This window comes from Rhinolophus ferrumequinum, chromosome X (genome assembly GCF_004115265.2).
Source record: "Rhinolophus ferrumequinum isolate MPI-CBG mRhiFer1 chromosome X, mRhiFer1_v1.p, whole genome shotgun sequence".
Lineage (NCBI taxonomy): Eukaryota > Metazoa > Chordata > Mammalia > Chiroptera > Rhinolophidae > Rhinolophus > Rhinolophus ferrumequinum.
In genome coordinates, this window is record NC_046284.1 from 1,611,360 (window position 1) to 1,637,717 (window position 26,358).

General features: G+C 42.6%; 2 protein-coding genes across 12 annotated transcripts in view; one reads left to right on the top strand and one right to left on the bottom strand.

Annotated features, from left to right (window-relative positions):
* TAF1 (TATA-box binding protein associated factor 1) overlaps nucleotides 1-26,358 on the bottom strand; it is an 82,117-nt gene that overhangs the window by 6,729 nt on the left and 49,030 nt on the right. For 6 of the 11 annotated variants that reach the window (XR_004423162.1, XR_004423160.1, XR_004423159.1 and 3 more), the window contains exons 36-38: nucleotides 24,353-24,478; nucleotides 23,085-23,241; nucleotides 22,296-22,473 (exon numbers count right to left, since the gene is read on the bottom strand). Coding sequence is in view for 5 of the 11 variants with exons in the window: in XM_033107362.1 (XP_032963253.1) it covers nucleotides 19,944-20,169; nucleotides 22,296-22,473; nucleotides 23,085-23,241; nucleotides 24,353-24,478 (687 nt within the window). In the remaining 6 variants the exon portion in view is untranslated. Of the gene's footprint in view, nucleotides 1-18,268; nucleotides 20,170-22,295; nucleotides 22,474-23,084; nucleotides 23,242-24,352; nucleotides 24,479-26,358 lie in introns of those variants that run through there. The other 5 variants (XM_033107402.1, XM_033107372.1, XM_033107381.1 and 2 more) reach the window with 3 other exon arrangements.
* On the top strand, nucleotides 10,089-10,707 carry LOC117023021 (60S ribosomal protein L17). The gene has a single exon (XM_033107431.1). The coding sequence runs from the start codon at nucleotides 10,120-10,122 to the stop codon at nucleotides 10,672-10,674; it is 555 nt and encodes a 184-aa protein (XP_032963322.1). The 5' UTR covers nucleotides 10,089-10,119; the 3' UTR covers nucleotides 10,675-10,707.

Consider the following 26,358-nt stretch of genomic DNA (forward strand, 5'->3'; position numbering starts at 1 on the left):
GGGAGGACTGAGGACGAGCGAAGCTTTCTTCTTTCTCCCTGTTGCCAAGTCCACCACTTACGGGTAAACAATTTCTGTCCCTTTAAGGCTCATGACATCTGGCTCTGTAACTGTCTCTGCAACCTTAAAACTATCATCCCAGCCTTCTTATTCAGTAAGAATTTTGGAATCTAGCTTTCAGTTTTCCTTCCTACCTCATGTCCTGTAATCAGCTAAAAGACTCCAGAAGTAACTAGATGACTCTTTGACTCCTGGCTTCACAATTTCTTCACTTTCTCAATTGCCTTCAAGAAAACATCCCAATTCCTCAGCATGACAGTGTCCTTCAAATATAATCACTGGTGTACTTTATTTCCTGACGTGGCTTCTGCTATGTCAGAAAAATACTTTCCAGGTCTCCAAAGCCACTGCTAATTTATTCTTCCAGGCCCTCTGCCTGTTCTCATCCTCCTAGGTAATGCCAGTTCCACCCCCACCTACTGTGCCTGTTAAGCATCCATGTGAGTGACTCATTTAACAATCTAGCTTTCCATTTCCTGTTCCGCCTTTACTCCAGGAACTTTTGTTTTCCATTCCATTTTAGCCTTTACTCTCAGGGCCACATGTTGGGTTTCTAAATTACCCAGAAAAACATGACGTCTGAGATCTCAAACCCCAGTCTCAGAAAAAACCAGAGGGGACTTCCACTTGTGGCCAGCCAGCATTGAATAATTTATCCTCCTACTTGAAAAAAAACAACAAATGGACAGACTATATGAAACAACAGTTTTCGGGTATTCAACATCAGGCAACACATGGTAAGAAAGAAGAGAAACAAACAACATGAGTCTTGCGATTGCCCTAGCCCATGTCTGGAGAGTTTCTAAGCCACAGTGCAGAGTGGTGAAACCCAGGCAGAGCCCAGCAGGCTCTCTGAGTTGAGGAGAGAGAGTTGGGAGCCTAAGGAGGCCAAGGTAACTCAAGTTCACAGAAGAGCACTGGAGAATAAAGAGCTGCACAAACAGAAAGTTCTGGAGATATGCAGAGGATGTCCCTTGAGACTTCAGCTGAGTACTGGGTAGTGAATACATGTAAAGAAACTACCTAAAGCTGGAGAAAGACCCACCTGAAAGGATTAGAGGGAAAAATACTCAGAGCTCATACAGGAACCAGATAGTTTTCGTAATTCGCAAGACACCAGGTAGAATACTGAGAAGGGTTTTACCTGGTTAGTGGAGCAAAATTAGCCTGAAACTAAAAGGCTGCTTTGATTCTGGCTTTCAAAATAGCTTTAAAAACACGCCTCAAAAACATCAAATCATTTCCAAGTAACTTAACTTCCCGGAATAAAGCTTAAGCACATTTATAATAGTACAAAAATATCCAACACCCAACAAGGTAAAATTCACAATGTCTGGCATCCAATAAAATATTAATGGGCATGTAAAGAAGTACGAAAGTGTGACCCATAATGAGGGGTAAAAATCAATCAATACAAAGAGAAATCCTTCCAAATTTGATGAAAGTTATCCCAATGAACTGCACTCCACAAAGATGAGCAAACCAAACCCAAAGCTGGGGAAGGAAGGAACGAAGGGAGGGAGGGCGGGGGGAGGGAGGGAAGAATGAATGAAGAAAGGAAGGTTGGTCAGAGGAGGTAAACTAAACAGAGAACAGAAAAACAATACAGAGATTCCATATGACCAAAAGTTGTTTCTTTGAAAATATCAACAAAATTGACAAACCTTTAGCTAGACTAAGAAAAAAAAAGAGAGGAGACTCAAAACTACTAAAATCAGAAATGAAAGAGGGTACTTTACTACAGACTTTCCAGAAATAAAAAGGATTATAAGAGACTACTATGAAACTGTATGCCAACAAATTGGATAACCTAAATGAAATAGACAAATTCGTAGAAACACGCAAACTACCCAAATTAAATCAAGAAAAAATAGAAAATCTGACTACCCAAGTAAGGAGACTGAATCAGGAATCAAAACTTCTCAACACAGAAAAGCCCAGGGCCATATGCTTCAGTAGTGAATTCTACCAAACATTTAAAGAATTAACACCAACCCTTCTCAGACTCTGAAAAAATTGAAGAGTAAGGGAATGCTTCCTAACTCATTCTATGAAACCAGCATCACTCTGACACCAAAGCCAGACAAACACACTACAAGAAAACTACAGATCAGTATCCCTTATGAATACAAATTCAGAAACTGCAACAAAATAATAGAAAACAAAATTCAGATGCATATGAAAAGGATTATACACCCTGGCTAGGTGGGATTTATCCCAGGAATGCAAGAGTAGTTCAACACATGAAATTCAATCAATGTAGAACACCACATTAAGGGAATGAAGGAAAAAGACACATCATGTCAATTGATGCAAAAAGAGCATTTGGAAAACTCTAACACCTTTTCACGAAAACAACAACAACAACAACAAACTCAATGAACTAGGATAGAAGTGAAATTCCTCAACCTGATAAAGGCGGTATTTGAAGTACCCACCGCTAACATCACACTCAATGGTGAAAGACTAAAAGCTTTTTCCCTAAGATCTGGAACAAGGCAAAGATGTCCACTCTCACCACATCTATTTAATCCAGGGAGTTCTAGACAGAGCAATCAGGCAAGAAGTACAAGGCATTCAAAGTGGAAAGGAAAAAAATAAAACCATCTCCATTCATACAGATGACATGATTTTATACAGAGGGGGAAAAAACCCCTAAAGAATCCACGTTCAAACCTGGGAAACAAGCCAGTCACCAATGGACAAATACTGTAAGAATCCACTCATACGGGGTACTTAGAGTAGGCAAATTCATAGAGACAGAAGGTAAAATGGTGGTTACTAGGAACTGGGGGCAGGGGAAAATGGGGAGCTACTGCTTAATGTGTACAGACTTTTTATTTCGAATGGTAAAGGGTATTATTGGAAATAGTTGGAATTTATTATTGGAATATTGGTGATGGTTGCACAAGATTGTGTAATTCGTGCCAGTGAACTGTACATTTAAAAATGGTTAAAATGGCAAACTTTATATATATATATATATATATATATATGTATATATGTATATATATATACATATATATATATCCACTATTTTAGAAAACCCACGTACTGCAGCACATCATAATTACATTGCTTACAACCAGTGATAAAGAGAAAATCTTAAAAGCAGCCAGAGGAAACAAGAAATATTATGTACAGAGAAATAAAGATAAGAATGATTACGATTTATTGTCAGAAAAAATGCAAACCAGAAGTCAGTGGAGCAACGTCTCTGAAATACTGAAAAAACCCCGCCAACCTAGATGCTACGCTCAGTAGCCATGCAAGGGTAAAATGAACCATCCAGTGATGAAAGTGCTCTGTATTTTGACTGTGGTAGTGGTCGCACAAATCTACACATATAACACACACACACACACACATACACCCAAGAGTGTATGTGAAGCTGGTGAAATCTGAATAAGGTCTGTGAATTGCATCCAGGTCAATTTCCTGGTTGTACAGCGTTACCACCGGAGGAAACTGAGTGAAGGGTATTGGGTATTGGGGTTTCTGTATTTCTTTTTTACAACTGTCTGTGAATCTACAGCTGTCTCAAAATAAAAAGTTAAAGCAAAACCATACATTTAGTATCTTACTGTTCCTACGGGGCAGGAAACTGGGCACTGCTTATCTAAGCTCTACAGCTCAGTATCTCACAAGGCTGCGAAGTATCAGCCAGGGCTGCATTCTTTTCAAGGTTCAATCGGAGAAAGATGTGCTTTCACGTTCACTCTGTGCTTGATAACAGGATCCGGTTTTCTGTGGAGTGCTGGAACTGAAGGTCTCAGGTACTTGCCATTTTGGCCTCTCCACAAAGCAGCTCAAAACATGGTGGCTGGTTTCCTCAGAAGGAGCAAGCAAGAGAGAGCAAGAGAGTCCTAGCAAGGTGGAAGTCATGGTCTTTTCTAAGTCTTTTCTAAGTTAGTCTTGGAAGCAATATCCTATCACCTGTGCTGTCTTCTATTTTTAGGCCACTAGGTCCCGTCCACACTCAAGAGGAAGGGATTACACAAAGGCAAGAATACCAGGACATGGGCATCATTGGAGGGACCTGTCTACCACAGTAGCCATAGAAAATACTTTAAAGGATGCGTAATACGGTCATTTGAGCCACCAGATATAATGAAATGTATAGCAATTAAAACAATTTTATAGTGGTCCAGAAATAAACAAAAAGATTAAACAGAACTGCATAGAGTCCAGGAGATGCAAGCATTGCTAAGAGAAAAAAATTGGAAAATTAAATGTCCATTAATAAGATGTTAAAAAAATTAGGCAAACGGGCAAATTTAAATAAAGATTGGTACATTGTATCAATATCAATATCCTGGCTGTGACATTATACTATAGTTTTGCAAAATGCTGCCATCGGTAGAAACTGGACAAAGTATACAAGAGACCTCTTATTGTCTCTTACAATCATCTCAATAAAAATTTCAATTACAAAAGAATGAGGTGTGTGTGTGTGTGTGTGTGTGTGAGACGTTCACAATATATTAAGTGTAAAAAGAAAGTTGCAGAATATGTATAGTATGACCTCCACTTTGATAAAATATGTATTATCTATTACAAAAATTTTATAATAAAATGTATTAAAACTAAGTAAAGCAAACTTTTATTCCATAAAGTACAAGAAAACACCTTATTATATCCCTCTACCACACCTGCCAAATATATATTTTGCTTTTGGAGTTCCCTGTCTTTGTTAATGGTATAACCACCTCCTCCGATATAAATATGGGGTCCTTCTCTACCTTCTCCTAATTCCCATTATTCATTTGGTTATCAGTATTCCTCAAGATCTAGTTAATCCGTTCCTTTTGTCCTTTATCCTCACTCACTGTTTCTTGTCTGAATTATTACAATAACTTTCACATTGGTTTCCCTGACTTCTTATTTGCTGAGAGAACTCAGATGTACGCGGGGAAGAAATATGCCCTAGGCCACGAGATAAAGGGCAGCGTGTTGATTGTGGGAGAAAGCTCCTGCTTTCATGACATAAAGGACAGCCAGAGCTGGTGTCACTTTGTCCCTTTTTCCTTCCCCATACATGAATATGATTCCTGGAGCTGTAGCACCCATTCTGTGACCATGAGGCAACAAGCATGAGGGCAAAAAGCCAACATGCTAATGAAAGTTGAATATAAAGACAGAGATTGAATTCTTGATGCCATTGCGAAGCCATTGAATCAATACCAGCAACCACCTATCTCTGGATTTCTTATGTGAGAATAACAAATCCCTGTTTAGGTCAAGTTCTCTGGAACTTACAGCCACACAAATATCACCATGTCACTTTCCTACTTCAAACCCATCAATTTCAGGCTAGAGTCCATTCTTCATGGAAGCGCATATTGGTATCTATCAAGATTTGGCTCCTATTTCCTTTCCAGATGCATCTTCTACCGTGATCTCCGCTCTCAGGCATCATCGTACTGGACCTCTCAGCAGCGTTTTCTGTTGATCACGACTTCCTTTTTGGAATTCTGGGAACTGTCCTCCCATCCCCGGGTCGTCTTCTTCACAGTCTGCAAGGAGTCCTCTGCATCTTCTTGGTCTCTGTATTTGTTCGGGTACCCCCAGGACTCACTCAGTCCTTTAACCTCTAGCTCCTCTTTGCACTCAATTCTTCGGCGCTGTCACCTAATCCCGTGGTTTTAAACACCACTTACGTGATGACGACTTCCAAATTTCTAGGCCTAGCCTCAACCACTCCCCTCAACTCCAGACTCATTAGTCAATTGCTTATTCAACATTCTCCACATGGATGTCTAAATGGCACCTCCACCTAAAGACAGGACTCTCTATCCCCTGCCCCCAACCTTCTTTCCCCTCCATGGTCTCCATTTCATTACACAGCATCCCTGACTCTGCCTCCTACCTCACATCCAAGCCATCAGCTTCTCCTGTTGGTTCTACCTTCAGAATCCATCCCTACTCATTCTCATCAGCTCCATTACTACCAGCCTCATCCAAGCCACCACCATCTCTTGCCTGATCACTACAATGGCCTACTAAGCAGTCTCCCTGCTTCCATCATCACCTCCTAGTATTTACCACAAAGCCTAAGTGATCCTTTTCAAACCATAAATAAAATCATGTCACTCCATGCTTAAAATCTTCGAATGGCTTCCCATGCCACAAGGAATTACAGAATCTGGTCCTAGAAACCCGTATGACCTCATGTCCTACCACTCTGCGCTTGCTAACGCTGCACCAGACAGGGTGGCCTCCCCCACTGTGCCAGTGTCCTTTTGCTGGCTGTTCTCTCTGGCCAGAATGATCTGCCCTCAGATAGCTGTATGATCTACTGCCCGAGCACCTGATCTAAAATAGCAACTTGCCCTCACGCCCACTATCTATACCATACTTCCCCTTTTCCCGTGCTACTTATCACCACCTTCTATGTATTTATTTATTGCCTGACGCTGTATCCCAGCACTTAGATCACTGCCTGGCACATGGTATTCACTCATTCAATAAATATTTGCTGAACGAATGAATTAATGACTGCTAGTTCTTAGGACAGTAACTACCTAATTGAATAAATATATCTCTGTATCCCAGGGCCCGGCATAGTATCAGGTATATAGTTGGTATTCAATAAATGTTTGTTGAATGAAACCTGTAAACATGCTCTTATCTTACAAGCCTTTTGTTTTTTTAAAGATTTTATTGGGGAAAGGGAACAGGACTTTATTGGGGCACAGTGTGTACTTCCAGGACTTTTTTCCAAGTCGTTGTCCTTTCAATCTTAGTTGTGGAGGGTGCCGTTCAGCTTCAAGTTGTTGTCCTTTCAGTCTTAGTTGTGGAGGGCGCAGCTCAGCTCCAGGTCCCGTTGCCGTTGCTGGTTGCAGGGGGCGGAGCCCACCATCCCTTGTGGGACTCGAGGAGTTGAACTGGCAACCTTGTGGTTGAGAGCCCACTGGCCCATGTGGGAATCGAACCAGCAGCCTTCGGAGTTAGGAGCACGGAGCTCCAACCGCCTGAGCTACATTGCCGGGCCCTGGCCTTCAATTTGTAAAAGACACAACATCTGTGAAGCCCACTAAAACCAGGACGCCTGTAACCATGTTCACATTTACTAAATGTCAAAATGAATCCAAAGTGATGGTCCACTTCTGCTATTACGATTTCTATTGCACAGCCTCCCGACAACACTGGTATTATCAGACTCTTTAGTATTTTTCAGTTTGACGGGTATAAAATGAAGCACATTGTAGATGGACTGTGCATTTCCCTGATTACTGATGAGGTAGTTCATCTTTTCATTGCTTATTGGTCACTTCTGTTTCCTCTTCCGTGAAATGCCTGTTCACGTCTTTTGGTCAATTTTCTATTGGGTGGCTTCTCTTTTTCTTATTGACATACACTAGTTTTTTAAAAAAATATATATGTATATATGCATATGTATGTATGTGTACACACACACACACAGACACACACACACAGGATAGTTACCTTTTATCAGTTATGTGAATTGCAAATATCTTTTGCCAGATAAGATTTTTTTAAATGATGTCTTTTGATGAACAGCAGTTGTTTTTAACATCGTCAAATATACCAAACTTTCTTTTATGGTTTGTGCTTTGTATGTTTTGTCTAAGAAATCCTTCCCTAGACTGAGGCTATAGAAACATTCTCTCATATTTTCTTCTATAAAGTTAAAACGTTTTGCTCAGCACATCTGAGCTTGATCCATCCACAACTGATTTTTGTGTGCAGAAGGAGGCAGCGATCTCATTTCATTTGTTTTCCTATAGGGATAATCAACTGTTCCTGCCCTGTACACAGATAGTCCACACTCTCCCCACTGACCTGAAATGTCACCACTGTCTACTAAGCTCTCTATTCTGTTCCCTTGTTACCTCTGCCTATTCCTGTGCCAATTCCAAATTCTCTTAATGATTGCTTTACAATAAATCTTGCTATCTCATTATTTTTTTAGAAATGGAGTTACTTAAGATGAAAATTCTTAAGGCTCTTCATGCAGTGTCAAGTAGCTTTCCGGCAAAGTTTTACTGAGTTACACTCCCACACACAGTGTGTCAGGGCCTGCTTTATCACATCCTCATCATAACATTTTTAAAAGCAGTATTGTGCTTAAAAACATGGGTTTTTAGAAACAGATAGGCCTGCATCCAAATCCTGGCTCTACCATTTATAAATACGGGACTTTAGGAAAGTCACTTAGTGATTCTGAGCTTCAGTTTTCTCATCTGTAAAAATGGGCATACTACCACCTACCCTCAGGGCCATTGTGGGGATTAAAGAAGAGAATGTGTTAAGTTGAACCATATGAAATTGCCAACATTCAATCTCTTTTTGACCTCCAAAAATGTTTTTCATAGGGTTCAACCTAATACATAAAACAGTATCTAGCATATCACGTCACTAAATGGTAGCTACTGAAATTATTATGGAAGCAGAATGATAGAAATGAATGGCATCCTTATGGAAAGCCCCAATACTTAAAAGAAATAAGCAGAGATAATCTCCTAAAGAAAAACTTCAGGCCTTTTTATATGATTTCACTTAGGTGTCAAGTATGAGATAAAGGTAGAGGGTTGGTTTTTTGTTTTTGTTTTGTTTTGTTTTTTTATCCATGAGAGATACATACTGAAGAATTTAATGGCAAAACACGATGTCTGGCATTTGTTTTAAAATACTCCAGACCCCCTGCAAGAAAGAGGATAGGATAGATGAGAGAAGACTGGCAAATTGTTGATAACTGTTCAAGTTAGATGAGGGCTTCATTATACTCTTCTACTTTTAAGCACGTTTGGAATTTTCCACAGTACAAAGTTCAAAGTCAAGTCCAACTCACTGTCCAGGTTCTGATTTTCTCCTCACTAAGCAACATTCTGATTACCATGTGTTCTCATGTAGATTTGTCAACTAGCAGGGCACGCACTAATGAGCAAATACGAGTTACACTTCTCACTGCGGGGTAATCAATTAGTAAATGTTTACATATCAGTTTCATTTAAGGTCAGGACACAGCTTCCGATGAAGGCTACCTGTGGTTGGCTAACTGGGTGGTCATCTGGTCTTTCCTGAGTGGATGTACTAGCTTCCAATGGTTCTGCATTCACTGGTTTACCAGAATGCCTTGCTGTTGCACTTGAACTACAACACTGGTGGAATGTGATTTAGGAATTGGCGAGCTGTGGAATTAGAACCAGGGGAGGTCCACCTCCCTTCTCCTACTCATTGTTACTTGTAATAATAAAACAGTTTACACATACTGAGTGCTTACTATCTGGCAGACATTATTCTAAGCACTTCACAATATATTATTTCATTGCATTTTTACAGTGATCCTACTATCTTACATTTACAGATGAGGAAACGAAGGCCCAGGGGACTTGCCTAAAGCCCCAGAGTTTGAGCACAGGAGTTCGACTTCAAAGCCATGTTCTCAGGCCTATGACATATTACCTTAATTTGAAAACAATGCCAAAAGTCTAATTATTTTGTAAATCATGCACATGAATGTCTCTGACCTGTCTCTAGGCTCTGAAGTAGCTTATTACAGACCAGACAAGTAAACTCATGTCCCAGGTAAAATGCACAAAGATAGCTATGTTGGAGAACAGAAGAGTTCGTGGAAAGTCCGTTCCTCTTTTGTAATGAGTACTGGGGGCAGGGGGCAGGGGGGTGTAAGCCCTTTTACCTACATGTTGAGAGACTATCTTCTAAGTCTTGGGGTACTATCTATGGGAAGACTTGCTACCTAGGGAAGGCTCCAGGCAGTCCTCTTTACACAGCTCCAACTGACACCCAAAGCATTTTGAGGTCTTGAAATGTTAATAATTACAAGTTTGCATGGAAAAATATAGAATTTATATATTATAAAATGAGGTGCCCTTGAAACTAGAAGTCAGCTGACTAAACAGGGATGTAAAATGTGTATTAATTGAATGGATGTATTACTATGTGATAACTTACTTCTAAATAATGATTTAAAAAGTCATCATACTAGGATGGAGTTAAAGGGAACTTCCAGTTTAATTGTAAGAAATTTCTTCTCCTTTTTTTCCCGAAAGCGGCCTGAGGTGACCTCTGAAAATGGTTCGCTATTCGCTTGACCCAGAGAACCCTACAAAATCATGTAAATCGAGAGGTTCAAATCTGCGGGTTCATTTTAAGAACACTCGTGAAACTGCGCAGGCCATCAAGGGGATGCATATCCGAAAAGCCACCAAGTATTTAAAGGATGTCACATTACAAAAGCAATGTGTGCCATTCCGTCGTTACAATGGTGGAGTTGGGAGATGTGCCCAGGCCAAACAGTGGGGTTGGACACAAGGTCGTTGGCCCAAAAAGAGTGCAGAATTTTTACTGCACATGCTTAAAAATGCAGAGAGTAATGCTGAACTTAAGGGCTTAGATGTAGACTCTCTGGTCATCGAGCACATCCAAGTGAACAAAGCTCCCAAGATGCGGCGCAGAACTTACAGAGCTCACGGGCGGATTAACCCATACATGAGCTCTCCCTGCCACATTGAGATGATCCTCACTGAAAAAGAACAAATTGTTCCGAAACCAGAAGAGGAGGTTGCTCAGAAGAAGAAGATCTCCCAGAAGAAACTGAAGAAACAAAAACTTATGGCCCGGGAGTAAATTCAACATCAAATAAATGCTAATAAAAGGAAAAAAAAAAAAAAAAAAAAGAAATTTCTTCTTTTTTTTTTTTTTAAAGAGGGCACAGCTCACAGTGGCCCACACAGGGATCAAACCGGCAACCTTGGTGTTACTAGCACCACGCTTTAACCAACTGAGCTAACCGGCTACCCCTCATCTTACTTTTTTAAGAATTTACATTACATTTTCTGGTCACAAATTCTGCCCAGTCTGATGTTTATTGCTCAAAGAAAAGCCATACTTTCTGATCTGAGAGGTAAATGTGATAGTTTATAATTTGATTTTAAAGTAAAAAGAAATGAAATTATATGAAAAGAAAAATGAGAAGCAAACCTTACAAAAACCAAAATTTGTATTCTAAACTCGAATTTTGGTAACACATTAAGAAACCTGGAAGAAAAGCTAAAATAATGTTTAAATTACAAAGTTACTGTTGAACAAATTCTTATGCCTTTTTCATATCTGCAACACAGTTTGGCTGTATGATAGTACTTGGAGCTGTAAATCATGCATGGAGCTGTCCAGAGTCTTCAAGTGTTTGTTTTACTTTTATTTATGTCATAAAGAGTTTATTTTAAATACAGGAGAGTCAAGTAAATTGAAAGGTTCTATTTTCTGACCCTGCCAGAATGGGAGGTAAAGTTGATATGTGGTTCTTAAGCGCCCCTCCTGCCCCCCATTTTCATCTGTAACGCGGCTCACCAGGGCACTGACTTTCAGCCAAGGGGGTAATGCAACTGTGGGTGATAGTGGAAGATTAATGGGGCCATGGGAGTTTGAAAAAGGCTCTCAGGTAATTCTGACAAAGCCTTCTTCTCTCTTGAGAACTTCTACTTAGTCGGGATACAAGAAGACTAAGTGGTGTTTGGAATTTCACGTTAGATTTCACTTTCAGGAGTCAGAGTACCTTGCACTGGTCTACAGGTAGCACTAGTGTCATTCAGAATAGCCAATGTCTGCTGGGCGTGTACTGTGCGCCAAGTACTGTGCTAAGCACTCCACATGCATTATCTCCTTTAATTCTCACTACAAACCTGTCAGCTTGGAACCTTAGTGAACTGCTCAAGGTCACGCAGCTAGTAAGTTGTGGAGGCCCCATATGACACTCATGCCTGTATTTCGAACCCCCCCACTATGCTTTTCTAAGACATTTGAATCTGAAATGTGGGGTTTTGTTGAAATGTTTTCCCCTCGCAGTCCACAGAGAGATTCTACTAGAATCTGGGGTTCCAGCTGGCACTTAGAAGGTTGAAATCAATGTAAATTTACCTCAAGAAAATGAAAATGTGCTGCCCCCAACTTCTCTTTCTTTTTTTGTTTTTATTAGGGTGACACTGGTTAATAAAATTATATAGGTTTCAAGTGTACAATTCTGTAATACGTCAGCTGTATATTGCATTGTGTGTTGAGCATAAGAAAAGATGAGATACTGCCATTTGCGACAACATGGATGGACCTTGAGAGGATCATGCTAAGCGAAATAAGTCAGACAGAGAGTCGAGAACCATAATGACTTCACTCATGTGTGGGATATAAAACTGAAAGCAACAAAAGAACAAGATGAACTTCTCTTTCTGTTGTAAATTGGCAATCGAGCCTATAATTTGCTTATGATTTTTTCCCTTAAGATTTAGGCATATTTAAATTATGCTCTATTGTTTGACTTAGACACCTTTGGAGAGAAAGTTACTTTAAACCTCAAACTACACCTCTTTCTAAATTTATTTCTTAACCAGGAATCCAAGAAACATCTGATATTACATAAAAAACCTTTAAGTATTTATATCTTTTTTCTGGAGAGAGAGTTCACAGGTTTTACCACGTTTTCAAAAATTTCCACCCCCCCCAAAAACAGGTTAAGATCCATTATTTAACCACTGTTGACAGTTTGAGAGCTATCTGATAGAGCAGAATAAAAAGGCTGAACATTTCTTACTGATAAGGAATCAACAGGTTTTGAATTTAAGTATCAAGACTTAAAAAATGTTTGTAACATTGGAAAAACATCACCAAATTGTCTAAATCAGGGATTTGGGAAGAGGGGAGCAGGCCTTCCCATCACTGGGGAGGCTTTAAAAAATTCCTCCTCCCGGACTCTGGTGAGCTTCTCCCGCACCACATATCCGAAATGTACCACCCTTGAGAAGCTAGAACCTTTGTCTTGGGGGAAGAAACAAATAAAAAGGCAGATTTAAACCCTTGCCTTCATGGCCACAAAATGTACTCAGCACTACGTTGACATTACTTCAAAGATAGGCAGGATGTCAATTTCAGGATAAAGCAATTTAGGAAGTGACTTGTCTAAAATAAACAGCGTCTAATACATGTACTACTGATACACTTTCTTCTGATATATTTACAGTTGGTAAAGTGAAGCAAAATACATCTGGTGCCCTAGCAATTTTTATTTCTCATTCATAAATTCATTTTCCATCCTAAGTATTTATTTCTCTAGTTTCAAGCATTTATTTGCCCCCAGTTTCCCAATGTAGTCCTTTCCTCCCCTTAAAGTACTCCTGATTTCATGAGAAGACACACAGGAAGAGTGAATAATTCTGCGACACTGATAATGACATACCATCCACCTACTAAAATGTAATTTAATTTTGCTTACTCTGTGATTTGACCCCTGCTTACATATATCACAGATAACTGAGTCAAATTTTGGTCGATAAAAAGTCTTATTTGGACTACATAAGTGAGAGAGAAACACAGGATGTAAATACACATTTTTATTTTACTGTAAATCAGGATGAATGGGTATTTTAAAAGTTGAAAAGTTGTAATAGGGAGTTGACTGAAAACACTGGATTCCAAGTTCCAAACCTACATAGGCAAAATTTAAGAGAAATGATTTTGAAAGTCTTCATCTATTTAAAGCAACCTGCAGCATTTGTAATTTGTATGATATGTATAAATAGATGAGATACATATTCTTAAAGGTAGTATTTTTTTAAAAAAAAAACCTTGGCTATTAAGTTATTAGGAACCAAGAAGCAAAGGATAACCTTGCAATATTATATACCTGATGCTTAAAAATTACAATTTTGTACTTCTTCTAAAGCACTTATGTTCACCAAAGGCTGCTCTTACTACTTTAAGGACTATCTGCATCAGAATTACAGGAGTGAATACTAAAAATGCACGTTCCAAGTCCAAGAATTTAAATTTGCAACAGGCCAACCCTAGTCCCATTTTGATACATACTAGTTTAAGAACAGCTGAGGGTAACATTAATTTGGGGCTGTTGCTGGATCAGTTTCCCAAACTTCCCAGGTAAGAATCGCTTGGGCCGTCCGTAACATAGATGGACCACCAGCCTTCTTCACCATTCTCACTCAAGGGGGCTGAACTGGGGCCCAGGAAGCAGTATTTTTTAACAAGCACACCCGCTGCTTCTCTTCCAAGTTGGGGAAACAAGTTAGATTACTATATTTAGAAATATTGTACTATATAATATCTAAGACCCTGGAATTGCAAAAGAAGCTCAAACTATCAACAGGAACAAAAACTAGCTATTTTTACACTGATACGGAACCGACATTTTGGAAACAGAAACCTTAGATTACCTTCTCAAAGTCCACCCCACTCCCAATGAGAAGTTTCCCACTATTTTTAGGATAAAGACAAAACTCCTTATTAGAGTCTACAATGCCCAGAAGCAGGGTTTGCCCCCTTCGTCCTGCTTACACACACACACAGCCCTCCATTATCTATCTTTCTGGTATTAATTTAAAGGTGGCCCTTCTCTAGTCCAAGGCTAATCTCTCTACCCTGTGCGCCCCTGAACGAGCTTCCTCATCTGTAAACTGGGAATAACAACACCTGTCTCAAATGGTTCAGGACTAAATGGGGTCGGGTAGGAAGAGCTCTGCACAGAGGCTTGCACAGTGAATGGTCACTAGTATTTAACCGAATCAAGCTGTTTCTACTTCCTCACATTCAATTCTTCAACCCACTCATCATCTGGCTTCTGCACCCCCGGTTGCAAAGACACTTTTCTCATGAGGCTCACCAACTGCCAAGTCTAAATGCCCATTTCCACCCTTTCTGGCTGACTTTTCTGCAGGTGCCCGCCTTTGCCCACCGCTCCCTCCCTCCTTTGGAATTCTCCTTAACACAGTGCGTCTGGTTTCCTCATACTTGTCTGGCCAGTCTTTTAAAGTATTTTTTTGTGGTTCTTTCATTGCTCACCTTTCAAATTGTTTAGAAAACGTTTGACCTGTATCAAGGTAATGCATGCGTCTTTACATGCCAATGACGGCTGCGGGGAGGGGGGGTTCGGGGGGAGGGACTGCTTCCTGGGCCATCGCATTAGCACCCTCTCCCTTCACTTTGCTGTTCTTCACAGTACTCCCCACTCTTACTTCCTCAGTGACTGTCTACTGCCCCAACTAAACTCGAAGCTCTTTGAGGGAAGGGGCTGTTGTGCTCACTGCTGCAGGCAGAGACCTAGAACAACGCCTGGCACCAACTAGGCTCCATCAATAGTGGCTGGCTGACTGCAAGCCTGGCATTATCCATCGCCTCCTAAGTTCTCAGGCTCTGTCTACAGCTGACTCATGTCGTGCCTAAGTGACTGTCACACCATCTCCAGGGCTGTTCTCCTACAATCCATACTGCAAAGTGCTGCTGAAGCCACCCAAGCCCTTCCATGCATCCCTATAACTTTTAGGATTGCGTCCACATTCTTTCGCAAAGCCCGCCAGGCTCTCCTTGACCTGGACCTGGCTAACGAGTTTCAGCTCCTGCCGGCCCCTCCCACGGGCACCATGCTGTACCCTCCGGCTAACTAAGGGACGGACGGACGGACGAATGAACCATTCAGTCACATGCTCTCTTCTCTGCCTGGAATGGTGCCTGCCCCTCCCCCAGGTACCTGCTTCGCCTGGCTAACTCATACTGGTCACGTCTGAGAAGGTCTGGCCCTTGGTTCCAGAGTTGGGGATATGTGTCCTCCTCAGCACCTTTATGGGACACTGCGCTTATCATGTCATTTATCGTGCTCTTGTGTGGACTTATCCATTCCAGCACTGCGTTCACAACACCAGCAGAGCGCTCGGTACAGCTAGGTCAGGAACTGGTGGTTGACAGGAAATCCACCCATCTGCCTCTCAAATCCGGGTCTCCAGCCCAAATCACTTTACCTTTTCTGCATCTATACCCTGGCAGCTCAGTTGCTAAGTCCCTTTGGAGAAAAATCGCACAATGAAGTAAACTGGTACCATTTAAAATTCTCTAACCTGATTTGCGCATTCAAGAGCCAGCAATCCTTTTACGGATGCCTAGTCAGCTCCCTCCACCATTTCCCGCAGTGACCATTAAAAAAAGAAGAAACACTTAAACATTAATAGAAGGGTTTGCAGTGAAAAGAGTGAACCCTCTTCCTACTCTGCTTCACAGGTGTTAACAGCTTCAAGTGTGTCTTGCCAAAAATACTTTCTGTGAATATGAAAACAGATTGACATCCTTTGTCCCCCAAATGAATGAAACCAAACACTGCCTACTAGTCTATCGCTTATTTTTCCCCAGAATATCTTTGAACGTACAGTACTAAGTGAAACAAGGATGATTTTGCTCGCTCATAATAGGAATCTAAAAATATGAACAAAACTAAACAAAACAGAAAGAAACTCAGATACAGAGAACAGATCAGTGGCTACCAGAGGAGACGGGGTGGGGGGTGTGCAAAAGGGGTGAAGGGGCCAACTGCATGGAGATGGACAGTAACTAGACTTTTGGGGGTGATCACGTTGCAGTGTATACGGGTATCGAATTATAATGCTGTCCATCTGAAACTCATTGAATAAAAAAGGAGTATCTTTCCATATTAGCACATCTAGAGTTTCCTCATTGTTTTTAACAGTTGCGTGTTTGCCCACTGAGTGGATGTACCATAATTCAACATCTCTGCCACTGATGGACACGTAGCTGGTTTCCAGTTTTTCCTTCTCCCCCTCAGTATTCAACACTTGTATCCGAGCTCCCTCCCCATTTTCCCTTATGATCTTCCCTATTTCCCAGAGGAAGCTGGAGCTATGAAGCGTGATCTCCTTCAGCTTCCTATCTGCCTTATCTACACACTGATCTGCAAGTGCCCTCCATCCTTTCCTCTATCTCGAGCAAGATCTCTGGCCCCACGGAGGGAATGCTAGCTATGCTACCGTAACATTCCCTCCTGTTTTCACAGACATCTTTCCCATAATTGTTCTCTTGCTTTTTTCCAACCTCTCCTACTCCATTGCTTTCTCCCCTAAGCCTATGCAAGCATGCTGATTTATCTTCCATCTTAAGACTCTCCCTCTTCTACTCCTCGCAGCCTAGCTTCTTGACAGAGTCGTCTGTGATCTCTATTGTCACTTCCTCATCTTCCATCTGCTCCTCACCCTGCGGCTGGCCGACTTCCAACCTCACTACTCTAAAATTCTTATGCTAGCTAAAGACACCATGGCCCTCCTAGCTGCCAAACCCAAAGGCTGTTTCTCGGGCCTCATGTGACTTCTTGCTGTGGTATATATGTCTTTTCCCTCCTTAAAACGCCTTCCTTGGTTTGGAAAAAACATCACTCTTCAGGTTTTCCTTCGGTTTGTGACCACTTCTCAATACTGGTCTTCACCAGGGTTCTGTCCTCCGTGCTCTTCTGACTCCACATGCCTGCTGGGTGTCCTCACCTACTGCCAGGGGTGCACCAATCCTCAGTCTTCCATTTACATGCTTCCAACCGAACTCAGCTGTTTCTCCTACCTTCCACTCAACTTGTCGTTAATGGCACTGCCATTTACCCAGTCACCTAAGTCAGAAACTTAGGTGCCGTTTTATTTTCCATTATCCAGTCACCAAATGCACCCCATCACCTTCACCTGGCATCAGCCCTCCCAGTCCATCCGCTGACACACTGCTGCGAGAGCCATCTCTCTCAAATGAGCGTTTCATCCTAGCCTTGGAATCGCTCCCCGACCTATGCTCCCAATATTCCTGCTGCCCCTCCGAAACCACTTGTTCCACGACAACCCATGTAGTTTCATGGCCCTAAGCACTCTCCTTGCGCCTCGACTGTCCTCCTGCCCCCCGCCCCTCCCCTGTGACTGTCTGGCAAACTCCTCCATGCCTCCTCTTCATGGTCTAGCTCAAGGGGCTGCTCTTGAAGCCTTCCCACTCACTCCACAGGCAGAGTTGGTAGAAAGGCCTTCCTTTCACCACAGAACCTTGTCAATATTCATTGCAATGATCACATTTTATTAAACTTATTTATTTACATGTCTCTCATCCTAGACCTTAAGCTCCCTGCAATCAAAGACTACATCTTGCTTCTGTATCAGCACCTAGCAGACTGCTTGATAAAAACAGGTGGCTTGATAAATGTTGAATGAACACATGAATACCACATATCCATCCACTCTCCCAAACTAAATTCTAAAAGCCACCTTCCACACCCCCTCCTTCACCCCCAAATGCCAATTGGTCACCAAGTCCTCTTGACTGTACCCCCTAAAGATCTCTCATATTCACCATTCCCCTACCATCTTAAGGCCACAGCCCAAGTTTGGATCCCTTTACCCCTCACTTGAACTAGATTTGCTCTTCTCCAAACCATTCTCCACACTACTGCTTAAATTTTTTTAAACATTTTTTATTACAAAAATAATACATACCTGTAAAAAAATTCAAACAATACAGAAATAAAAGCACAATACACCCGCCGGGATACATATACCCACATGACCCCCTGCCCTCCAATGCCATCCCCCAGAGGCTATCACTGTGAATAGTTTAGCGTATATCCTTTCAGGTCCTTCCCTTTGCATATACAAGTATACATAATCACGTATTAATTTACACATAATTCTGCATTTTCCAAAAATGGGGTCACACTTGTCTGTTACCTATGATTCTTCAATATTTTCCTTCATTCACATAGAAAATTTCTAACACACAAATCCGATTACATCACTCCACTAGAGCTCCTTATTTCCTAGAATACAAAATCGTTAGCATCAAATTTGAAGCTTTTCATGATAGTATGCTTCCTGCCCATCTTTCAGTCTCATCTTTAGCCATTCCAGCATTAAAGGACTGGAACTAAATCATCTTAAATTCTTTATGGAAGAAGGCAGGTACAAACAAACAAACAAACAAACTAGGAACACACTCTGTCATTTCTAGACTTCGGCCTTTTCACTTCTTACACTGCCTGGACTTTCCTATCTGGCAAGCTTCTACTGATTCTTCATCAATCAGCTTAAAAATGACCTCTAGAAAGACTTCCCTGACTTTTTCAGACATAATCACACTCCTCTGCTTTCCTCTGTACTTGATAGCTCATTAATTGCACTTATCTCACAGTACTATATAATGTGTTGACATGTTCTGAATCCCACTCCCCGTCTCCCCAGCTTGACGGTGAGCTCTTTGGGGAAAAGGACTGTGTCTTACTGACCTTTGCACCTCAAGGATCTGGTAGAGTGCTCATCACGGAGCATCTGCTGAGAATTTTGTGATCCTAGGAATATTTACTGAGTGCGTACTATGCACAAAACTGTATCCTAAAGCATGAAAAGAACAGAAGATACAACCTTGCCCTGAGGAACTCACCATTTTCCTATCATTTCCCCTGGGGGTAGAAGGACGGAACACATTTCCATGGCAACATACCACTTCTGACATATAGCCTGTTTCAAAGATTTACATAGCCGTTTGCCTGAAATCCACTTAGAAACAAGGCATTTTCTAATCAAATAATAAAATAATGGACAGTTTGTCCAATAGGTTTGTTTTCAGTGTGGCACAGAGTCCACCAGAAAGAACCCAATTCTCTGTCCCAGCAGGGGTGCTGGCACCTGCTCCAGCCTGCAAATTAGAAAACTGAGATGATATCGTGCTTGGAAAATGTCTAATCCACCAAGAGGACATAAAATGATTAGTCCTTTCATCAGTTCTCCTGCTTCCCCAGGGAAAATGATACCAAGAGCAGTAAGTGGAGTTAGAGGAGGGCACTGGACAAGGAGGAGATTGCTCTACTTTTGTTAGTGGGGAAGGGGGTCTGCTTGGTTTTAATCAAAGGGTGACCCTGCCCCAGGAAGATCAAGAGAAGCAATTCGTTATCATTTACTTACTATTTGTCAAGGCTAAGGTATGAGTTAATGTGGCGATTGCAGGATGAGACAGCGCACAGATATAACAGACTGGGGAAAGGTGAATCACCTAGGCTGCAGACCAGGGAAGGTGACCAAGGACGCCCAAAGGAGGCCTCATTCATCAGACTCCAAGTCACTGTCCCCAGCAATGGAGTGGAAATCCTCACTGTCCTCCTCGTCCTCTGACAGGTGGACCTGGCTTAGCACGCTCGGCCCAGAGCGCTGCTCCTCCTCCTCCTCCTCCTCTTCTTCCTCCTCTGAAACCTCATACCCACCGATGCTGCTGAAGCTTGTGTCTTGGGTGTTCGACTTGGGCTCAGGCTCCTCATAGCTCCCATAACTGAGAAGAGAAACATGTCATCTCTCAAGCTCGGGCACCAGCTATCTGACCAGTCCCATTCCTGCTGCCACCAAGGGGTCAGCCCATCTCACCTCCCCTGGACACTAAAATGACTGCTTCTCGACTGTTCTACAGGCCCCGGAGAGAAAAATGATCCTGTTCGAAAACATCCACTTGCCAACTGCATATACACAAGAACCTGAAAGAAACTCCCTGACACCTGGACAACACTCTGCCAGCTTCTGGCACGTGACCACAAATGCTCTGACAGCCTCATGGTTCCATCTAGCACAGCTTCACGCATCTACATCTTCAGTTGGTCAATCAACAGGCCCTTTCAGTCCCCTCCTTCCATCCCTACCCTGCAGGCCCTTGGCTTGTACTTCACTATCTCTGGCCTACACCACTGAAATCAGTCCTCATGCCTCCAGTCTTGCTCTCCTCCAATTAATTCTTCATACTTCTGCCAGAGTGCTCTTTATTTTTTGTTTGTTTGTTTATTCTTAATTTTACTTAAAAAAAAATCACGTAAGAAATGCACGTTCACTGGTTTAAAAAAAAAACTGGTACAACCAGAGAAAAAGAAAAAAAATCACCAATAACTCCACTACCCAGAGGTAATCTTTTGGTATACGACTTTCCAATTTTTTTTCCTACGTACTTCACTTAGATGTTTAAACATTTTTTTAATTTACAAAATTAGAATACTCTACATACTCTTTAGGAGTCTGCTTTTTTCACTAATAATGAACATCTTTATAAACATACATCTATAGCAACATTTCAATAGCTGCATGGTATTCCACTGTATGGCCATAACAAGATTTATTTAACAGTCACTCACTAAGACATTTAAGCTGTCTCCAGTTTTCCCACTATTAGAAACAATGCTGTGATAAACATCCTTGTACAAACATCTTGATTAAGGTGTTTTATTACTCCCGTAGAAAAATTTCCTAGACCTGAAATTTGGGGCTAAAGGGGATACACATTTTCAAAATTTTTGATTTCTGATTCAGTTCAGTTTCCTTCTTTAACCAGCTCCCCCAACCCACTCCCACCCAGGTCCCAGAAAAACCCCGTGGTTGCTTATCACAGCACTTTTCATGTTACACTATGATCAATCAATCACCTGTTTACCTGGTTTAGGTTTCCCATTAGACTGAACTCCTTGAAGGAAAGGACCACATCTTAGTTACATTTGTACTCGTGATAAGTATTTGCTGAATGAGCAAATAGACTCTCGCCACTCCCTGGATACCTCTGGCTAGATGTATCTGTACCTTAAGTCCAACATGTCCAAAGACAAATTCAGGTTTTCCTTCTTTCCGACCCCATCTAATGTCTGTTTGTCCTCTTTCCTAGCTCACTGACATTCTTATTCATTATACAGCTGATCTCCTTACCTCCCGCATCCAATCGATCTACCCTCTAGATAGCTCTTGAATATGTCCGTCCCTCCCTCCCCTTCTAACAGATCCAGTTGAGATCCTTATCACTGCCCTAGTTATTTAATACACAGATTTGACATTATTTCCTTTTCTTTAGATAATGATTCCCATTACCCCAAATCCAAATGTCTTAGCATGCCATTTAAGGTCCTCTGCAATATAATCCGTTGCTACTTCTGGAGCCACAACTGCCAACGGACTTCCCTTTGCTGTGGACCACACTTGGTTAATTTCTGTGCCTGTGAACATACTGCTCCAGCTCTAAGGATCTCCTCACCTGCTGCCACTTATCTGCTTAGTAGACTCCTATTCATCCTGTAAGGACCAGTTCAAATGTTCCCTTGTCTGTGAAACTTTCCCTGATGACTCCCAAGCAGAGGGAGACACTCCCTTGTCAGTGGTGACTTGGGACTTGGTACTTAGCTTATGCTACAGCACTTAGCACACTGCATTGGTAGTGATTTTGTTTGGATCAGTCTCTTCCACTAGACTGTGAGCTCCTCAAGGCCAGGGTACTTCTTGCTCCTCTGTGGATCCCCAAGGGCCTAGCACAGTGCCTGGCCCTAGGAGGTGCTCAGGAGGTGTTTGATGGATGGAGGTAATCTGATGCTGGGCCCTCTGACATCACTGCTGGGCACTGATGCCACAGCCCTGGAGCATGCTGCTGCCGATTACCTGATGTTGCTATCTTCCAAACCACGAGAAGCCTCCCCACCGTCTCCCTCATAGGACATCATGCTTTCTTCATTTTCCATGCCCATCCTTGTGTTCTCCTGAAGCATGCGGGGCTGTTTGGGTCTTATCCCACCAGATCCCACATCAGAATCACTTCCACTTTCACTTAGCTGGATAGCTGTGAAAAGAAGAGAGACAGATCCTGACATAAGCGGGACAGAATCAACATCTTTGGCTTGGTCTTCCCAAACTAGTTACCCCACATATCTACACAGGTGCCCTGCCTGGACCCCTCACCTCGGAGGAGGGCTTAGGGTCAACACTGGCAAGATCTGCTGTTTGGAAACTGAATCTAAATAACCACTGCCTTTTCCCATCTCAATCCAATCTATCTGGGTTTTTCCTATTATCTCCTCCTCTGCTTTTCCTGTCACTGCCACCGATCCCGGAAACACCTCAAAGCAGGACCTTTTTTCCTGAATTCTTCTGCCGTACTGCCACATATCACTTCTTTTTGGTTCTTATCAAGTATTCAAATCAAAGCTGCCACTTAGGCACTGCCTGTTCCAGCGCCATTTTTTGCACCTCCTGTGTTGTAGTTCTTCACTTCCTCAAAGGCTAATGAACTCGATCATCCTATGAGTGTGTGCTCAGGCCTCTGAGCTTGATTAATGGGACTTCACTAAGAGAGCAGTTTCCGGTAACAGCACATGCGGCCAAGAGCTCCCTCGCCAGCCTTGAGGGTGCTATGTGAGCCACATAGGAAGAGAAGCAAGGAGCAAGACCCACCAGAGAAAGGATTGTCTCCTTCTTCATCGCTCCCAGCATCTTCCTCATCGTCTTCTCCTTCGGACATCAGCAGATCCTCATATAGCACACTGGCTTGAGGCTGCTGCACGGTTCCTTCCTCTTCATCTGCAAGGTCACCATCTGCATCTTCACCTTCCTGAGTAAGACCAGCTGACGGTCAAAGTCCTACCAACCGCCCAAGGAAGACCACAAGTCCCTCCAGCCCCCTTGCTGCCTCCCAAGAACACAAGTAACTTTGGTGGGTAGACTTGTTTTAGCTGCTTCCAAGGACTGAAGTCAGACAGGGCCTCCCTCTGGAGACCCTGGTCATGCCCTGGGATGTGGCCTGCCCTGCACTGGGGGGGCTCCTATCACCTCAGGGTGTAATGGAACCGTATGCTTTCGGTAAGCATCCTTACTGGGGCTGGAGCCTTAGGTTTCCCCTCCGCCACCTTCAATATCCACATCGGAGGCTTCCTTGCCCAGCCTACCTAAGCCCTGGCGCATCTGAGTGAGGAACGCAAACGGCATATGATGGAGGGACGTGCCGGCGGCAGGAGTGACCCAGGGCGCTCAGCCAGGACGGAGGCTCTTCCCTGACAGCCCCGCCAACCCCACAGCTAGTGGGGGCTGTGTACACAGCTCAGGGCATGTTCATGTCCTCTTTGGAAGTCACAGGTAGGGTAAAACCCCAAGAATAGGATGGCCCTTGGCCTACACTTACTGTGGCATCACAAGGAGACTCTCTTTAGCTGGGGTTGGACTCTTTGGGACAGAAAAGCCCTCCTGACTTTTGTAATCTCCAGGGGAACCCTGACTGAGATCAGCTGCCAGGCTTCCTGGCTTCAGGTCAGGAGTATCTTCTGCCACCGCTAGAAAAGGCCAATTTCATCTCAGTTTATATCTAATTTTCCTTTAGAGCACAGTATACATACAGTAAAGTAGCAGGGCAAATATTTCCAACGCTTGTCTGTGAAGGAAGTTGGTCTTTCTAGTCACCTGTCAGGTCACTCTGATGCCTCATACACTTTTCATACTTGTGCCTTCCCTGATTCTGCTGTGCCTGACTGCCCATGGGGACAGACAGCAGACAATGCCAGTCATGCGACCTGCCACCATACCACCTTGAAATCACATTCTTAAGCCTTCCTTCCCAGGGCCAAGGAGCTCAATTATGCTTAATACATGTCATATATCACCCCAGCAGTCCTCCACTCGTCACCCCAAAGCATACCACCAATCTCACAAAGAGAAAAAGAATATCCTACCTGTGTCACCTGCTTCTCTGGAGTGGCGGTGGGAATATCCAGGACAGACATATTGCTCTCATCTTGAAATACAGAGGCATCTCGAGACATACTGAGGGATGTGTTGGTATCATACAAATCGGGAGGCTGTGGCACAAATCATACAACTTAGCTTCTATTTAGGCAAGAGAGTAAGAGATACAGAGAAAACTGCCCCTCAGAGCGTTCCCTGCAGAAAGAGGTCATGCAGACCAATCCATTTCGAGAAAGTGTAAGTTGAAACAACTCTGGGGGAAGGTTTTGGGGGATCTTACAAATGTTCCTCATCCTAGCAAAGAGGCGTTTGATGTACATGATCAGAGGCCAGAAGCAGGAAAGCATCAAACTTATGGGGCACTTCTACGTCCTAACAGCTCTTCTGGTCAATAACCTAGTTTCTTCTAAGCCTTATCTTACTGTGTTTAGGCCCAGGGCTTCCTACCAGTGCTATTTTGATTGTTTGGTGTAGAAACGTCTAATAGGAAATGGAATCAAGGCATTCCAACCCCAACAAGAGCATGGAATGGGTTAACAGCTTATGAGATCAGAGGATGCTACGAGGCAAAATGGTGTGGTGAAAAACCATGGGCTTTGGAGGAAACTGCCCTGCGCTTGAGGCCTGGCTCTACCACTTGTTAGCTGAGTAACTTTTAAGAAATTACTTCATCTCTCTAAGCCTTGGTTTCCTCAGTTGTAAAACATGGACGATAATGTCTAGCTCACAAGGTTGTTGGGACATTTAAGAGATATGCATAAGCTCCGTACCCAATGCCTGGTATTCAGTAACTTACAGATCCCTTCCCTCTTCTCTTCCCTCTCCTGAAGAGAACAGGGACTATTCAGGGACAGGAGGGCAGGAGGGCACACCAAAGCACAGGCTGGAGAAATAGGAAAGCATTCTCCAAAGAGCTGGCTGAGGGTAGGAATAGTATACGAAGCTATTTAAAAATCATGTTTTCAAAGGCTACTTAATGAAATAAAATGCTCAGAATACAATATAAAGTGAAAACGACAGGACCCAAAACCATCTTGACCAGTTTCACTTTCAAAGTGTGTCTATAAACACACACTTGCGTGCACACACTCAGCCCCCCACAGATTTGAGAGAAACACACCAAAATGTTCACAGCGGTTGGTTCTTTCTGAGGTGGCCTTGATTTTTAGCTAACTTATTTCTTCTTTATATTTGCCAAATGAATGTTACCTTTATCAACAAAAAACCAACAGATGTGTTACTTTGTGGTGTTTTATTTTTTCAAACAAGAGACTGATTGAGAAGAGGGTTTTGGAGAAAGAGGCAAAACAGAATTCAAAGGATTCCAGAGCAGATAAACTAATTGTGGAACAGAAGGGAAAATCAGGAAAGAAAGGTTATGTGGGAAACCACAAAGTGAGCAGTTTTAATGAAAGTATGAAGCTGAATGTATGTTGCAACAGAAGCTGGCTAGAAAGAGCTGAGTGACAACAAATTATGGACACCATCACTTACAGCTGCAAGCAAAATATGGTTACTTTTATGTCTCTGTACAACCAGAATGGTACTATGATAGGGTAAACGTACGCGCACATTCCTTAATAACATTTGGGTTTGACAGGAACAATGAGGAAGGGCAGGCACTCGTGCACCTTCCTCAGGTTAAGAGATCAGGAACTGGGCTTCCTGCTTCAAATGTGGACAAAGCAGCGAAGGCAACGATGAGAGGACGCAGTGGAGTAATGAAGAGGCACTATCTATGCCCTACTCTCCCCAGGAGACCTTCTAACTGCACCAAACTACAGCCCCTGCTCACGAGGGAGAACAATTACCAGGTGTTCTTCAGCCATTTGAGACAGTGTGGGAGGGGTAGCGAAAGAAGAAAGAAGACTTTTGGGTCTGAACCTCTGACTCACCTAGGCTTCCACTGTTACAGACTACAGCAAAACCACTCGTGGCCAGACTCTCCAGGGGAATGACAGCTAACACACAGGCCTCAATCACCCAAACCCCC

What these genes read in the sequence shown, in the direction of transcription:
- LOC117023021 (XM_033107431.1), top strand. Translation starts at nt 10,120, where the DNA reads ATGGTTCGCTATTCGCTTGACCCAGAGAACCCTACAAAATCATGTAAA.